Below are 18,302 nucleotides of genomic sequence, written 5' to 3'. Positions count from 1 at the left end.
ATATGAACTTGAGCACGCTCCGGGAGAGAGCGCAGGACAGGAAGGCCTGGCGTGCTATGGTCCATGGGGTCACGAAGAGTCGGACACGACTGAATGTCTGAACAACAACAATCTCAAGATATTTGCTCTGTAAGCATCCTTGGGCAGTTTACCTGCTCTCTCCTTGAGGTACATTACAAAAATTGTTCTATAGGAGATGCATGGATGGGTGATCTTATTTCCACAAGGAGCTGGACAAGATGGCCCATTAGACACTTCTCATTTTATGCTTCTATAGGAGATAGCTCATGTCCTGTTCTGTGCAGGAGTGCTGGCTTCTACATTGTACATCATGAGATCAAATGTAAAACTATCTCTGCTTCAGACTTTACTAATAATCAGTGTGCCTTGGGCTATCTGCATACTAATTTCATCTTCCTAGTTAATGTTTTGGGTAAACTTCATGCACCCACCCCAAGAGAAAGATGTACAAATGTCCAATGTTCAGATTTCTCTAGTTAACAGGATATCTGGGATGTTCCAAATTTCAAATGTCCGGGTAGTAAGAAAGTACCTCATGTAACTTGGGATACATTAAAGAAGCAATCCTATGCATGTTTAGACAGAAAACAGTCCTACAACTCCCAGAATGTCTGGCTGGGGAATGCTGGGCGTTGCAGGACTTTTTCCTCTCTGAACATGTATAGGATTGCACCCTAATGCTCTTTTGGAGATAGAGATATACAAGAGTCCCATTTTCATCAACCATACAATGGAGTGAGGACCTCACAACTCTTGTCTCCTTCAAGAGAATATAGTATCGAAGCCAGCTTTGCCCTGACAAACTTTCCAATATTTGGTCAGCAGAGCTCAGCCTTTATTAATAATTTGGACCAGGAGTTATTTCATGTGAATTTGGATTTTGTAGTATATTTATTTTTATTGCATATGTGTATGTCTATAGATACCTAAAATTTATCTTGTTTTTTTTAATTTTATTATATTTATGTATTTATTTTGTATGTGTGAGCTTGGCTATATTTGGAAATGTAACAGTTAAATAAAATTGCGAATGCTAAAATGCCCCCATCAAAAAAGAGTCCCATTTTCAGACTTTCCAGTAATTAAGACTACATACACAGCGCAATTATGTTTTGTGTTTTGTGGAAATACTCCAACAACTTTGATACTTCCATGTATCATGCAAGTGAGAAAGTCCCAAATGTTTTATATAAAAGATTGCATATTCCAGTGATTAAGGAGTAGTTTCCATTTGTTATATAAAAATGTAAGATATATAATAGGCATAGATTTAAATCATTCTTCCTGTATCAACTTACTGGAAATGGGGTTTTATACATCAGCTTAAAAACCAAACATGTGTACTGGAATGCACTACATATGAGTATAGGAACCCACATTTGGGCCCATATGTTTGCATAATGAATGCAGTGTGTTTAATTGACTTAAATTCTTTATGTGTCAGGTTGTCACAAGAATTATTTTTAACCAAGGGTGATAAAAACAACCTCTATCAACTCATGAACAAAAATCACATTAGCTGGAAAATTCTTTACTGTTCAGTTGCAGCATATTTAATAAACCTTATCACCTATGAAGGCAAGGTTTGAATCAAATGGAAGGCGCAACATATATGCCTGAGAATTCATATGATATTCAGTGCTTCACTAGTGGAGGGTCCTACATGTTCAGCCAAAAATTACAACTGAAATATGTTTAGAGATTGGGAGCGTAGACCCAAACAAGCATAATGCTTTCAAAGAGGATTGCATAGTGGTGATCACTTCTGCAAGCTGGTATTTAACATCATATTTACAGTAAATAACGAAGAATAAAGCTCTTAAATGTTAGGAAACATTACAATTCAAATAGCATGCTACCAAGTTTCCTACGTTCCCTATAACTTGATTATCCATTCAAGGACATAATATATGAGCTTCTTTAGGCGACCTGCTTGAGAAATAGCTTGAGACACTCGCTCTTTAAAATGGTGTGATCCAGGCTGACCGGCCTAGGGAAGTTTTTGTTTACATACTGTCCTGAATAATGCATGAACTTACTAACCCTTTGTGCACCAAGGTACTCAGTAACAGAGAGGTCACGTGAATCAAAGTACCAGTATATGGGGAAGAGCAAGTGATTAGTTTTTGTATTCCAGTTAGATGGAGGAACCAAGTCCTCTGTCATGGTCAATTGCAAATAATTACTAAAGTCAGAGGATTAGGTATCATAACTTTTTTTCCAACTACTTTATTAGTATTCTACACATTCTATGGTTATTTTCAGTATTTCTCCTGTAACTAACAACTAGAATGTTCTTAGTAAAAGCTAACTGCACTATCTTTTTTTAAAGAGTCCCTGGACAAAGAAAAATGGGATTGTTCCATTTTAGCACATCAGCACATAATTTATTTGGCCAGTTTGAACATAATGGTGGCAAACCTTGGGTTAATTAATTAATTCAGAATTTGCTGGGATGCACGTCACTTCCATTTTCTGTAAACAACCTGCAATTGGCCCAATCAGACATTGTGAGCATGACATGAAAACCTGGATTGCTGGGTTATTTAGCCCCTAAACAACCCAGTGATCCAGCTTTGCACATCATGCTCACAACCTCCAATGGGGCTGATCAGACGTTGTTTACAGAAACTGGAAGTGGTTCACAGGCAGCACATATCCCCATGAATCATGGATTAAATAACCCACAATTTGCTGATGTGATGTGAAAACCAGTCATAGAAGGTGTGTATATTTTGTATTGCAGAACAGATTGAACTGAAGTGCTTAGAAGATAAATAAGAAAAATAACTGGAGCAATGATTTTGAGATATTCACTGTACGTATTTAATAGCTTGCTTAAGCTTTCAAACAATTATTCTTAAGCTGGCAGTGCCAGAAGTCTTCTATGTAGTACAGGTAAGGGGGTGCATAAGGCTGACACATATAAGAACATTTCAAGTGCCTATTTAAATTAATGTACCAGTAAGATGCAAAGATCAAGAGGAGAAAGAATCTAACAATCTTCCTCAACAGTAATATTAAGAAGTGTACCACTATGAATACCAGTATGGCTATACAAACTCACATTCTTCAGTCACCACACAAGTCACCATTTTGTCTCCATTCTGACAGATAGAATTGCTGAGACATCATGTTTTCCACGCATAAAAAATAAGATCTAGTCAAAATACTAAATACCATTCATGATGGACCTGTTCACACCTGTGAGCAGATTACTATATATGGAAAAGCGGGTAAGGGGTCATGCACAATCCACAAGTAACAATTGTCGGAGATGTGGCCCTGATTTTACCACATAGTGATACTATTTTTCTTCAACTGAAAGATTTCCATATGGATTTGCCCCCTAGGAAACTACTACGCTTTTCCAGCATTCTCAATCACTTGGACAGCATACATGGATACAGGAGGCTCTCCACTTCAGCAAGTCACCTTCCATGAGTAGAGGGCAACAAACGTGACAACTGAGGGGCTTGAGGCTAGGGCACCCCTTCTCCTCACACATTCAGTTTAACCACTTCAAGAATGCCTGAATAGGACTAAAATAATGCAAACATCAGGATATCAAAGGACAACATTTCCAGTTTTTATTGCAGTATTTTTCCCTATTCAGGCATTCAGTCTCAGTGCAAGAGGGCAGAAAGTGTGTAGGAGACCAGGGGTGCATACACTGCCACCACCCTCAATATCCCCACACATACTGGCTCCACCACCTTCACTTTCAGCCTTTGTGCTTTCAGGTCTGAATGGGAATTTGAAACACAATCAGGTGAATTCACTTAGAAGCCCTCTTCAGAAGGGAGTAAGAGTGCAGTGGAGGCAGTGGGGCTGGTGTGCACAGGGATGTTAGGGTCTGGGGTGGTGCATGTGCCCCCAGCCCTCTACACACTTTGTGTCCTCATGCATACAGGCACCATGCCTGAAAAAGAATTGTATTAAAGCAGGTTAGAATTGTGTGATAACCATTTGGAATATTTCTCTCCTTCCACTTTCACTGATCTTTAACACCAAGGGAACATTCTTTGTAATAACTTCTATACTACGTCAAATATGACAAAGACAATCCAAGCTCTATTTTTGTGGCAGGTGCTGAGCTTTAATCCTAATGATGCTGTAAGCAAGTTACACAATACTATGAATCCTTAGGCTACTTGAAAAGTGGCAAAGAGCTAAAAGACTCCTCCTGCCCTTAACAAGAATGACAAACAGGAATTTATCAGTAGGCTAGTTATACAATAAGCTTTTATAATTCCCTCTTGTTTTTGATGTTCAGGAATGAGTGACGATCCTTATGTAGCACCACCCACATACAAGAAAGTTCTCTGCATGCTCGAAGGATCCCTGAAGTAGGCACAAGTACAATAGAAATCTTTACCAAAAAATCAGAAGGGGGTTAAAAGATCCCAAAGACACAGAACAAGGGAAAACTCTACATGTGTATGCACATGGTGGAGAGGGTAAGGAACAGATAGCAAACAGAGGTGAGGAGGCTGGCCTGCAAAATTGCCCACTCACAGCACAAGCTGCATTTTGACCATTAAGGCCCAAAGACTACTGGCTCTTGGCTATGTGTAGAGCAGGGGGTAGGGTGGGGAGGTGGTAGGAAGAGGTAGGAGGAAGTGGAGGAGATGGAGAAGAGAAAGCTGAAAAAGGAAGGATAGCAAGAGATGGGGAATAGGGGGAGAGCTGAGTAAGGTAAAAGGGGCATTGAGGAGCCAAAAGTGAGGTGGCGCTGGGTGACTGGCAGATTGAGGAGAAAAGCAAAGAAAAGGCAGCCAGAGAAATAAATGCAGCGACAGGTGGGAGAAGGAAAGTGAGAGGCAGAAGCTACTAGTTATGTGAAGCATACTGGACTCACAGTGTCTCTGGCACCTCCTTGCTTTCCCTACTCTGCTTAGCAGCCACATATCTCAACACACAGCAGTACATTTTTACTTCAGTTTAATTCTGCTTTAAACTTAAGGCTTTTATACTACATTTTACTATGTTATTGTATATCATGGTTTTAAGTTTTGTGAATCGTCCACAGACCTTTGACTATTCAGTGGTATAAAAATGCAATAAATAAATAAAATATGTAAGTCCCCGTTCTTCCTTGCAAACTTGCTGTGCCCCTACACCTACCTGGGGAACCCTCTGAGCTGTCCTCTAACCTCTGTGGCAAACTTCTGGGGTATGGAAATAGCTGCTGGGACAGAAGGAGCCCAAATCTCTCTCTTTCTCTCTCCCCACGTACCTGAGCACAGCCAAGGAGCTTGAACTGCTGTTTCTCAGCCTGCCTGCTGAGCCACTTTGCTAAGTTGGTGCCCCCCTCTATTGCCCTCACCCCCACCTAAAAGCCCCACTATTCTCCTCCTCAGCCCCTCACCTACCACCTCAGCTAATCATTGCCCTAAAATCATGGCATACTCCTGCCAGCCTCCCCCTGCTCCCTACAGGTCCTGCTTCAGGTCCATAAAGCTTATATTATCCTAGAAGAAGGGATGGCTAGCTAGCTGGCTGACTGAATTTTGAACAGAAACACTCCTGTTAGAGGTGAGGATCCACAGCAATGTTTTGTTGTGGGTCTCACTTGTGCAGAATAAAAATTAAATCCACAAATTAGATAGCTTGGTTTACTCCCATTGTCTTTATTGGTCTATAGATTACTGCTTCTTGGGCTGGATACACACTCCCACATCAACCCCAGGGAATGAGCATCCACCGAGCGTTCCCCGATGTGTAATGGACCTGCCAGGCACAGGACTGAAGCAGTCTGTATTTAACTATGCACCTGCGCTTCCCAACCCACAAATGTAATGAATAAATCAAGCCCCATTTTTAAAGCAGTTGGTAGTATCCAGAATGCAGTCTGAACAGAGACTAGAACAAACGCACCTGTGAGGGTGTACTTGTTAATTCCATCTTTTCTTGGGATTTTTCCTTAGCTAGTCGTGCAGCTTCTTTAAATTCCTGAAATTTTTCTGCAAACTGAAGGCAAAGATTATATAATCAGGCATTGTACACAACGTTTTTTTCTGAGCAAAACATCCTAAATATGATACCTTGGCCAGCGAGAAACATTTGCGCTTGGGTATTCTCACCTTCAATAGCGGTTGATAAAGAATCTGAAGCAAATGGCAGAGACCTATCTTGAAAGACCATGCTATCCACAAAATGTGGCAGATCTGTTCAGGATTTTGAAGCTAGGCTGAGTCTGAACAGTGAGCCAACCTATACCCACAATAATATTTGCATCTACTTTGTAGCCCCGAAATTCACTTACATAGCTCAGATTTTGGAATACTAGTTAAATAGAGTCAGAGCCTAAGATCTCAGATGCCCAATCTTGTCCAACCTTGTTTTGGTGAATGGGGAATTGTTCAGAAGACAGTTGTCTTGCTGCTTCTGGCACATTTGGATACTACTGGCTTTCTCAACTATAGCCAGGTTGGGTTTCTACTGAATTATGGTGGAGACTGCTGTTATGGCCTTGGCTAACGATTTTTGCCTAGAGATTGATAAGACAACTTGTACCTTACTGATGTACTAGATTTTTCTTCAGCCTTCAAATATTAATCATTTATTTTCAGAATATATCTTGCTAACCATTTATTCTGAGCAGGAATCTCTAAAACAATTTTCCTAATCTTGTACGAAATCTATTTTAAAAGGCCTTTTACATCATGGTATCTGAATCCTCAAATTCTTTGGGTTGGATCTAAAGGTTCCCTTCCTGCACTGGAGAAAGGCTCCTTCTCTAGGAAGAAAGGAATCTTTGAATCCAACCATTTTGCATATTAAGTTGGGAAAACATTCTGCAATGTACAGAGTCTGGTATATACATCTCTATTACTCGTGTTTATGTCTTTGCTTGCAGTTATTGATTTGTACACATTATTCACAAGGGCATAGACAGCAGAGTGAGAAGGGTGGATTCACAGATCCGCTAGTGAAAACTGAGGGGAAGAAGGCAGTCTTTTTCCTTTCTTCTTCTATTCTTTGTTTCATATAAACCTCTGACTTATTATGTCTCCATGAGTTGTCCCTGTATGCATTCAGGCACCTGTATTTGGAAAGTAACCCTTCCGTAATTTGCCAAAGACCCATCTTTGGTTCCCAGTTCAATTCTTGGCTTTTACTTGCTTTTCCACTTCTTTAATTTTAACTACTTCTTCAGTACCTGTGTGGCTGCACAGAACCATCTGTTGTGGTAGTTTAAGCAGTTCCAAATATAATACTCTCTTTGAAATTCAGAATTCCAGAACCAGCTGCACCCAATGTCATCGCTTTCTCTAGAACGTCTGTATGCTCTAACAATTCCAGAGCATATGTGAGAAGTCAGTGTTCCCTGGGCTATACTTCCAGCATTGAGACATGTGTCCATTTGTAACACTGTGTCCAATACAATCTGACTATTTTTGCTGTATTTAGCTGCAAGCATCTATTTTTAAGTATTGCAACAGTATTGAAGGCAAAAGGAGAAGGGGACGGCAGAGGATGAGATGGCTAGATAGCATCACCGATGCAATGAATATGAACCTGAGCACACTCTGGGAGAGAGCAGAGGACAGGAAGGCCTGGCGTGCTATGGTCCATGGGGTCACAAAGAGTCGGACACGACTTAATGACTGAACAACAACAACAACCTAATCAAAGTCTTTTAAAAATCTTGTTCCCCAATCTACTTCCTAGTGCTGCTTTTAAGATGCACAACAAAGTTCATATTTTTCCATCCATCCATCCATCTATCTATCACTGGTCTTCAGTCCTTGAGACAGCTCGCATCCATAGGTCCCATAGCTGGAGTGAGGGGCCGAGCATTTCCAGTTTGCTTCTGACGGTTAGATAAAAAGATCTGTGAACAATAGTCTAAGAAACTGGCAACTGAAATTTGCCCTGCCATTCTGCAAAGGATAGGCTTCACACACAGGATACTCTTAGAAACCCACTTTTCCTACACAGAGACCATGCAGCTTTAGCTGAGAAGGACCATAGCTCAGTGGTAGAGCTGTGCTTTGCATGCAGAAGATCCCAGATTCAATCCTTGGTATTGTCAGGAGCACCCGAGCTGCCTCTTACAGTCCCCTCCAATAGCCAACTCAAGACACAGACGAAGAGGATTCTTTCCAAGGCTTTATTCCTTTACAACTTAATGACTCTTTCAGATACTATTCACCAGTGAGTAAGCAAGGAACTGGACTGAGGTAGTTAGCAGAGTAGCCTAAGCTCCAGGTAAGGCAGTTGGTCCCTGTTTGAAGAACAGCGGGAAACCTCTGAACTTATGGGCTATGGAGAGGTCCTCCCTCTTACCCGTAGGTCCTCAGGACACGGCTGTTGTTTTAGTGCCAAGCGGGCAGAGCGCCTCCTCTCAGCGTCCTCCATCTGGCGCTGCTCCCTGCATCTGTGCTGAGCACCCAGCGAGACCCCATCCCCCGCTCTCTCACTGCCAGGGTCACTATCTCTCTCAGGAACGCAGACAGGAGGAATCTCTCTCTGCCGCTCTGCCTGTGAGCGATGAGCAAGCTCCTCTCCCACAGGTTGTTGCTCTTCCTCAGAATCAGAACTGCTCTGCGGCAATATGGGCTCAGTTTCCACCCCGACAGGTATCTCCAGTTAAAAGAATCAAGTACCAAGTCAAGGGGAAGACCTCTGCCTGAGACCCTCGAGAGTGGCTGCCTATAACAGTAAACAACAGTGGGCTAGATAAGTTGTCTCACCTAATATTAAAGGAGTGTCTTATGTTCCTAGATCTTGGGTTAAACTACAGACTTGCAGAATGAGCCATGGGGTTAAACCCTAATTTACTAAGTGCCCACTGCCAAATCTCTCTTGCACCAAAGACAGCTAGGATCTCATCTCTATTACAGTGGTCACTGTAGGATTCAAGTATTGCTTTCATCTAGAGGCAAGAGTGTGTAATGTGGGACATGGCAGATATTCATCCAGTTGTTCAGGTGTGGTTTTTAGCAGAGAAGGGCCTTTCATTTGATATCCCATACATGTTTAAAAGTGCCTATGAACCTGCTGAACAAGATTATATGGAGAGCTGGTGGGTGGCAATATCAGTGCCCTGATAACAGATAGCTCACTCTTGCCTCTTCACGCAGCCTCCAGTTTTGGTCTTTACTTCTTGCCTGTCCACAATCAAAGACTGGATGAAAAGGAGCCAAATGAAGCAGAATCCAGACAACACTGAAGAAATTATGGTTCTCAGACCCAATGTCCTGGTTAATACAAGGGAACTAGTCATTGGCCTAAGAAACATGTATTAGGTCCACCCCAACACACACACAGTCACCTTCTCCAACTTGTTCTGTCATGTTTCCCAAGACTGACTAAGAGCACCCTGAAGTCAAAACAGGAAGTACACATAACAAAGCACAGCCAATGGTTGCCCCATAACTCTGGAATGTCTTCCCCTGGAAAATAGCCAAATTCCAAACCTAAACAAGTTCCAGAAGTCTTTAGGGACTCTACAATTTGGCTTGCCTTGGTTCTGGTAGCCAGGGTTCAGCTGGCACATGGTGGATGGTTTAAGCTATTTTAATTATGTTTTATATTGGTTGAATTCAGCCTTTGGAACAGAGTTCACGTTCAAAAGAGAAAGTTGCTTTTCAAAGTGAAAAGGAATAGACTGGAAAGTTAATGCTTATGTTGTGTCATTCTTCCCAAACCTACAAGTTAATTTGCCTTTGCTGATACGAATTGGAGGAATACAGGGGCATTCTCAATGTTTGCTTGGGGAGTCTTTGCCCTGCAGGCAGCATTTTCTCAAGTATGCACTGCACAACGCTCCAAGACCATCTTGAGATATTATCTTGCACATTTTCTGAGCCTATCCTATTCCTTGGCAACTCTAAGCAATCAAACAGTTGTATAGTGTTACTTACTTTTGAGAGATGATGTTCAGAGGAAAATCCCAAGCCATAAACTGTATTTGCTCTGCTATCTGCCCACTGACCAAACTTCTGTGATGTTTTTGTGAATGTCATGTTGGGAGTGATAGTGCTATTTATTATTGCCTGTACAAAAAGAAGGAATGAAAGTAAAACAGTCATAAAGCTGCCCTGAGAATGTCGATTGGCCATTGTGTGGGGGGGTACATGTTTTAGGAAATAAATAGTGTTCACTTCACCAGTTAAAGAAGCATATCCTAAATACCCAAGCACACATTTGTAACTGTGGTAAAATGCACAAAGGTAATATGTTCCTCATGCAAAAACCAACAACTAGCAAACTGAAATAGTATCTGCTAACTACTAAAATCCACTAGTAGGCAGTGAAAAATTTTATGACAAGAAACTGTCATCAAGGGATATTTGATGTTACATTACCATAAGCCCTATTAAATCATTATTATCCATTAGATTGTCATCATTTGAAGAGCAAGAGAGTGGGACTGTGTCTTGCCCCCTCTGCTATCCATGCACTGGGGGAATGCCTAAAGCACATAACTTCTCCCTGTCATTTAAAACCCTGTATGATCAGAGTGGGAACCTACGCATATACTGCAGGCTTCCCCGTAACAGACATTCCCCCAATGTGTGGGCAACAGGAACAGGGCCAGCAGGGGAAGCAACAGCAGAGGTGGGGCAGCAGGCACAGCTCTGCGCTCTCTCTCTCTCTGTCCACAATCATGATCACATGGAGAACCGAATAGGGCTATATAGCAGGTGTGCCAGAAGGTAGATCTCTAGATGTTTTGGACTTCAACTTCCAGAAGCCCCTGCCAACATGGCCAATAGTCAGGAATTAACTCCTAGTATTAAGTCCAAAACATCTGGAGATCTACTTTCAGTTCACCCCTGGGCTATAGTGCCTAAGAGAACAGAATTCTGATGATACATGACATATGATCACCTACTATGTGAAACAGGATGCTGGTCTAGATAGCCCTTTAGTCTGACCTGGCAAGGCTCTTCTTATGTTTCCTTCAAGGGAATTCCTCTATTTCATACTAGCTCACTGAACAGATGTACTAACAGAGGTTTAAACTAAATTTTATTTTATTATGCTTTCCCACTAGAATGCTCCAAATATAGCATCATTAGGAGGAATTCTGGATTAAAAACAAAGAAAAAAAAACCCAACAACTGACAACCACCCCTGCAGCAGCACTAGAAATAAAGTTTAAAAAGCCACTGCTGACACTAATGGTAAGCCCCCTTGAATATTTGAATTCCCCCCCATTAGTCCTCAATTTTGACCCTTCTCCCAACTTAGAGCTGAAAGTCCTCACTTGAGAGCTGCTGGCTTAGCCCTAGTTTGTAAATTCGGGTATGTGCTAAAAATATAAAAACACTATTGAAAAATAAGTTTCAATGTTATTCCTAAAACTGTAAATACAACATTTGCATTGGGATTAAAGAACTGTACCTTTCCTCTTACCTGAGTGCTTAGTTTCAAGCTACAAAATGGATGTGCTCATGGTGCAACTGGATGGCTAAAAAGGTGCTAGCTGGGAAAGAATGCTATATGCTGCCCCAGTTTCCAGAACCATTTAGTTGTAATAAAAGGCTTTGATGATAGTGTAACCCAGACTGGGACTCTGTTTTGTTTCAGGCCATTATGTAATTCTCTCACAGAAAGTTTTGTCCCAGGTCCCTGCTGGTACATTACTGTACATCATAACTTTCCACTGTGTAGCTTAGGTCACTTACTACACCAAACCATGTTTTAGCATTTTTAAAGTCATGGTTCAGTTCACAACCACCACCAAATCATGGTGTGTTGTTACATTAGTAGTGCACCAACTGTAACTCTTTGGAGACAAAGATAGCCCAACCACAGCTCTGATAACATTCCATTTGGATTACTGTAATGTCTTTGAAAACTATTTGGAAGCTTTAGATTATGGGTGCACAACCCACAGTGCAGAATCCTGGAAAAAGACTAGCAACAGGAGGATCTCAGAAAGACAGCTTTCTTCAGAGGTAAGGAAGGAAATCCCATTCTTATCTCTGATTAGTGGTTGGGGATAATAACATTTTGAAGACATTTAAACTTTAACTATTCAGCTGGGTATTTAAAATTTAAATACTTTTACATTTTAGAACTGAGCTGTGGTTTGCATGCTTGAAAGCTGTTACACTGGGGCTTACTTCTGAGTATGTTTCTCTCTCTCTCTCTCTGAGCTATGCTTTGTACACTTGGTGGGAAAAGTGTCCAAATTGGTAAGAATTACATTTGTGGGAGTGTGTATATATGTGTGCATGCACTTGTGGTTTTTAACCTCTACCTCTTAGTTAATATTCCACTTCTTTTACATTTTGATTGTGTTTTAATCGTTAAGTGCTTTTTAGGGTTGAAGAGTGAAGTACAATAAAATACCTTAATAATAAGCTCAGTGTGTCTTTGGCTCATGACCTCCCCTTTCCTTCCCATACCCCAACTCCCTCCATGACTTCCTGTTTTGCAGTGAATTATAGTTTGCCGTTAGCTTACCAATTCGGATGTATGGTTGGCACTTGAACTCCAAACTCAAACTGGAAACTATGATCAATCCATGGTTTCCAAATCTAGTTCAGAAAGTAAGCATAAAACCATAATTTGCTGATTTGGGCTTAATGGCAAGCTATGATTTAACACAAAAGAGTGAATCAGAGCACCGGAAGGGAAAAGGGAGTGTGCAAGGCTGACACTTGCTCAAGTAACGCCAGAACAGCAACAGCCAAGAGGAACTCCACCACTGCAACACTAAAACTGAGCTTTTAAAGGTTGACTGCTACCACCCCTAATGGTAGGCCCCCTAATCCATTTGTGGTATTTTGTATCCTAATACAATCCCAAAATGCTCCCTCCCACATGAAACTGACCTCTGGAAAGACATTACAGCTGATCGGTGGTTTACTAACAGTGAAATCCTATACATAACTACTCAGAAGTAAGTCCCATTAAGTTTAATGGGACTTACTCCTAAGTAAGTGGGTACAGGATTGCAGCCTAAACCTATTATCTCAGTCTTAGGAAATGGCAGGTGATCAGAAATATTGCACTTCCCATCAGCAGTTGTCAAGTCTTTATAGGGGCCATAATACTGAAGCAACACGTGCAACAGTGGAGAAAAGCAGGAACTTGTAAGGGTAGTTTTGTTTCCTCTACCTGTGTACACCAAGGAGACATTGCTAAGGCGGGCTTTGAAATGTGCTGTATCAATGAGGAAAAAACGCAGCAAGTTATAAAACAAGGACCAAACGACGTATTACACAGAAACTCTGCAGTTGGATCTCCCAATACTTTGCTTTCACTATAAGCTAAATTCCATTTCAGAGAAGCTCTTGGTAGCCATATCCAGTGGTGGACAGGGCCCAAACACCAGCATATTTTAGCTTAAAGCTCTTACTACAAGTAACTATGCCTTAGGAGAGGCACTTCAATTTTCAGAATGGGGGAAAAACTGCAGAAATGCCAGGAAACCACCCAATGATCTGTGGTTGGGGGGAAGTGGGAGGGCCTTCTGGGAAACTCCAGGGGGTCGGATTTGGCTCCCAAGTCTGAGGTTATGCACCCCTGCTTTAAAGCAACTGCAGGAAATGTTATCAAAGCTGTGGCACTGGGCAAGGGGCTCTTTCATTCCTTCCCAATCTGGACCACTCCCTCGCCCAACGCTGCTGTCAACCCCATGGCGGGGGTGAGTTATAACATTTTCCCCTCTGTGGGGCTAACAGCAACTTTGGATTGTGGTGCCTAAAATCCTGGTTTCCTAAAATCAGGAAAGGGTTAAATAGCCCCTCACCCAGCGCCATCAGATTTAGTGCTCTCCTGCAGTTGCTTTAAAGTGAAGAGGTGCTTTAAAGTGGGAGATCTAATCACAGATCTTTGGCATAACATGGAGTTTGTAAGTGCTCTTGAATGCAACTATTTAAATGAAAGTGCAGAACAGAGTCTGCACACTTCACCAGATTTGGGGGTACAAGGTGCCACTAATATCCTTACTCAGTACTTCTTTAAGGTATAATTCAAGAATAACATATGTATAATGCTTCATGTTTAATGTATTCCAGAAGTCTAACTGAACAAAGGCTACTTAATTAGTTTGTGCCATAAACTGAATTCTGTGTTTTTCAGGAGCTTGCAAGAATGTAATTTGCATAGCTACTAACATATTTAATTCAAGTAAACCACAGCTCAGAAATAAGAGAAGGCTAATTTTAAAGGAGTAATTAGTTCTGAATTTAGTTCAAGGCAATGGGAAGTTTGATGCCTATAGCCAGATCAGTTCCTGAATGTAAAGGTCATCTTCCCTGGGATTAGAAATTGAGACTTACCACTGGAGCCTGAAATCTACCACTCAGCAAAACTGGAGAAAGAAATACTTGTTCAAAGCTTTGTAACTCTAAAATTGCAGCTTGTTCCAATGAATAGGTTTTGAAGAGGGGAAAACAGAGCTAAGGAGCCTGAAATCCTAATTAAAACGCCTAGGTCAGATCTTCATATATTTTTGGCAGCGCCCGTAGCTGTATTTTGACCAAATGAGTTGCTACCATTTAATTGAAAAATGAATGAAATAATACTTCAGCTTTCTACATTTAAGTCATCCAGTTGGTGGTGCTAGATAATTGTACAAACCAATTCTCACGTGAAACCCTGCATGTTTTTTCTGATGCCTGCAAGAGCCCACTACAACATGAATGAACTTGGATAGCAATATCAATATCCTCAGAAAACTGCTTTGTGCGTTACCAACAGGCTTCAATGAAGAAATTGTTTGATCTTTCAGTGCTTGAATTAAATCACACAGTTTCAGTGTTTGCTTTGCATATTGGCATCAATTAGCCCGTTCAATGAATTAGGAGACTGATATACTGCAAGGATACCAACTACCCATAACAATGAGAGGCAGGCAGCTCAACTTTCTAAGCAGCAGATCAAGAAGTAACACATCTTTAAGAAGCCCCTGTCCTACAGATGCGTCTTTACTGGAGGCCAATTAGCTAAATAGGCATTTTTAAAAGCAATCCCTTTACACATCAGGGCAAACAGTGCAGATGTTGTAACATTCCCCTCAACTTCCTGTTCTGGGTAGTGAGGGATACCACCATTTTGAACTCTTGTTAATCTTGCTTAGTTCCTTCTGTGTTGTTTCTCCCACTGTCAAAATATAGATTGCGAACTCCTTGAGGCAGGGACCTCCTGTTTTGCTTATATTACACCAAATACTTGGGTGACACTCACAAAAATGTTGTTTGCAAGCTGCAATTTGTCCTTAAGGTTCTTTACTCTTGTTAGAAACCAAGAATTTTGGAGAATATGAACTAAACAGGTCAATGAACCAGCTTTCATAAGCAACTAGATGCAATTTATTGTTTGGATCAAAAGTTAGGATTTTTAAAAAGATTCAGAAGGAAAGACAATGTGCTAGTAGTGTAATAATGATACTGTTTCACCTTATAACTTGCTATTCTGAGCGCTCAGGAAGATTACACATGTTTACAAATGTATCAACTTGTCCAAAGACATTCTCTAATTCAAGAGACCCCCTCTCTACTTGCAGCTCAGCAGGTATTTTTCACACTAACACACCCATCATCTAATTCCAAACCTCTTCACTCTCCATCCAACCCCAGAACTCCCTCTTGTTCATAGTGAAACCAGAAAGAATCCTACATTTGTTAAAGCTGCACTTCTTTTTACAAGACTTTGAAATAAATATTTCAAATGGTCAAACTGTTAATTTCTAGATGGTTGTAAACCCTTGAAGACTTCACATCTATTTATCTTTATAGCATTTTAATACTTTTTACAAATGGATGGACGGTGGAGTGCACAGGTTATCAAATGCAATCAACAGAACATTCCTCAGTGATACCATGTTATGACAGCAAGAAATGCTTTGACCTTTTAGAACGCAATCTATAAAGTATTACAGAAAAATATGACCATTTCTAAAAATCAGAAAATGGTTTCTCTGTTTTTTTAAAATTAAATGTTAAGTTATGACCAACACACACACACACACACACACACACACACTCTCCACACACATACAATACTTCAAGCAGCACATACTTTAGCCTCTTGCCTACTTTGTAGTGAATTCACAGGCATAAGTCAAAATGAATCCAACAATCCCTGAACTTTTGCCAACACATGTCAAAAGTATATTTTAGTAAAGTATTATCTTGTATGCAAAATTCCAAGAACTGTTGCCTCATTTTGGATCATGTTTCAATTGAACGTTCTGAGTTGTCTTGAAAGAAAACAAATGAAACTTAAGACATTTATGCTTACATTTCAATTATTTCTAGTAATTTATGTGTGCTGAAACAGTCAAATAGCTTACCTTTGAGCCATCCAAGCTGATTATCCTATAGACATTTCTTGTGCTGTCGTAAAAGTAGGACACGGTAACAGCATGCTTGCTGGTGGGAACCCAGTTCTTCTTCGTGTTAGGGTCAATCTGGAAGACATGAGCTCGGGTGCTGTAGATGGGTTGTTCCCTGAAGGGCAGAAAGTAAAAGTGATGGATTTGATTTGGACGCAATATGGTCGTACACAAGTCATTTGGATATTCCATCCATTGGCCCCTATGGACTTCACTTTGCATGAGTAATGCACTTGCCCCCCACAGGCTTGTGTGTATCGAGTGGGATATAACTGTGGAGCACATGAGAAGTACTCACAGGAGAGGGAAGCACAAGTCCTTTAAAACAAATCGAGGAGCCAGCTGTACAGTCAGATAAAGGAGACGTATCTAAATATAGAGGCACTACTGATCCACCACCTTCCCCTCCCCCATACTCCATCTGTCAACCTCTTTAACAGTGACTGTCAATAATACAAGTGGAATTTCCTTCCATTGAGGGATACCTAGCTATATGACTTCTATCATCCTTTTTCTTGAGCTCTTAATAGGTGCTCTAGATTGTTAAATAAATCATAGCTCATGATCAGAAACTGAGCCGCCACCGTCTCCTCCTCCTTCCAAATACTTCAAATGGCAGACCACGAGTACTGCCTCCTTTAGCCATATCTCAGAATCTAGTTTTATGGCTGTTGAGGCATATTCAAAATATCAGCTTACATCTGCCAAGAAAAAAAATGTAAGGAATTTGAACTGTCCAATAACATCAAGGAGTCCGATCACCTTGTTTCTGCGGTCAGAAATCTAGCACCCTGTAGGAAAGCTATGCAATTTTTGCCTCAACTTCCTCCCACCTCAAGATGTGGCCTTCAGGTTGAACTTGAGCACCCACCTGTAGATTCAGTTACCAAGGACTCATTTGTTCCCTTCAGATCAGCTGCCTGCTGCTTCTTCCTGATAACCACTGGTAGCACCTTTATTAATACCCTTTCTAGACACCATAACCTTTAGTCTCCCTCTCATGGAACGGTTTCCATGGCACAGCATGTTGCAGTAGATCCAGTAGAAATCCAGTCACCATGCATTGACTACAATATTAAGTGGTGATGTGAATGAGTGGCTATAAATTCCCTCAGACAGAACTTTCAGAAACCTGATGTCAGCTCAAACACAATACTTAGCAATGAAGATCTTTCACATACTGCGGCTGAGAACTGTTTAAAGTGTTGAATACTCAAGCGATGAGATGAAAGATAAGGTGAAGCGCTACACATGTAAACCAGTTCCTTAGCTCAAATCCTTGCTCAGCCACAAAACTCATAGGGTAGCTACACATATCAGACAGCCATAAGAGCGAACTTGAGCACTAGCAAAAGACAATTAAAAAAAATTATAACCTCATTTGCACAAATTTCTGGGGCCAATTTTTTTTTAATGAGGGGGCAAACCAGTGATGGCCACTCCAAAATGAATGCCACTCGGGCATCAGTGGAGGGTCTGTCGCTGGTGGTGGCCCAGGCGAGTCCACAAAGAATGGCTGGGGGGTTTGCTGCTTTTACCGAGCTGCTGATTGGCCAATTCCCACAACCCAGGATGAAATGGCTCTGCTGGGTTCGGATGACACATCAATCCATCATGAGTTGAACAACCCCCTAAAACAAGCCATGAGTTGTCAAGGTGGCTTGTTGCCCCAAATAAACCACCCTGCAGGAAGTGGTCTGGGTTCAAACAACATAAGTTACCCATGATGGGTTTTGGTGAAACAAGCCATGATGGGTTCTCATGTTTTCTGAACCTGGACTACTTCCCACAGGGTGGCTTATTTGTCACCCACAAGCCACCCTCACAATCCATAGATTATTTTAGGGGTTGTTTTTACCCACAATGGCTTGGTGTGTCATCCAAATCCAGCAGAGCCAACCCATCATGGGTTGCAACAATTGGGTACCAAGCTACTTGGCAAGAGTGGCAAAACCACCAGCCGCTCTTCCTG

The 18,302-nt window shown here is 41.3% G+C and overlaps 1 protein-coding gene across 3 annotated transcripts in view; it reads right to left on the bottom strand.

The window, feature by feature from the left end:
- The window catches only part of HOMER1 (homer scaffold protein 1), a 104,105-nt gene that overhangs the window by 52,147 nt on the left and 33,656 nt on the right, over window positions 1-18,302 (bottom strand). For 2 of the 3 annotated variants that reach the window (XM_084833396.1, XM_084833395.1), the window contains exons 2-4: window positions 16,289-16,445; window positions 9,897-10,028; window positions 5,902-5,994 (exon numbers count right to left, since the gene is read on the bottom strand). In XM_084833396.1, coding sequence (XP_084689522.1) covers window positions 5,902-5,994; window positions 9,897-10,028; window positions 16,289-16,445 — 382 coding nt within the window. Of the gene's footprint in view, window positions 1-5,901; window positions 5,995-9,896; window positions 10,029-16,288; window positions 16,553-18,302 lie in introns of those variants that run through there. The other variant, XM_084833394.1, reaches the window with a different exon arrangement.

The sequence above is a fragment of the Heloderma suspectum genome, chromosome 2 (assembly GCF_057233095.1).
Source record: "Heloderma suspectum isolate Gila_16-S chromosome 2, 16-S_ref, whole genome shotgun sequence".
NCBI lineage: Eukaryota > Metazoa > Chordata > Lepidosauria > Squamata > Helodermatidae > Heloderma > Heloderma suspectum.
The sequence above is the reverse complement of the archived record's forward strand: the minus strand, read 5'-3'. Positions and strand labels throughout refer to the sequence as shown.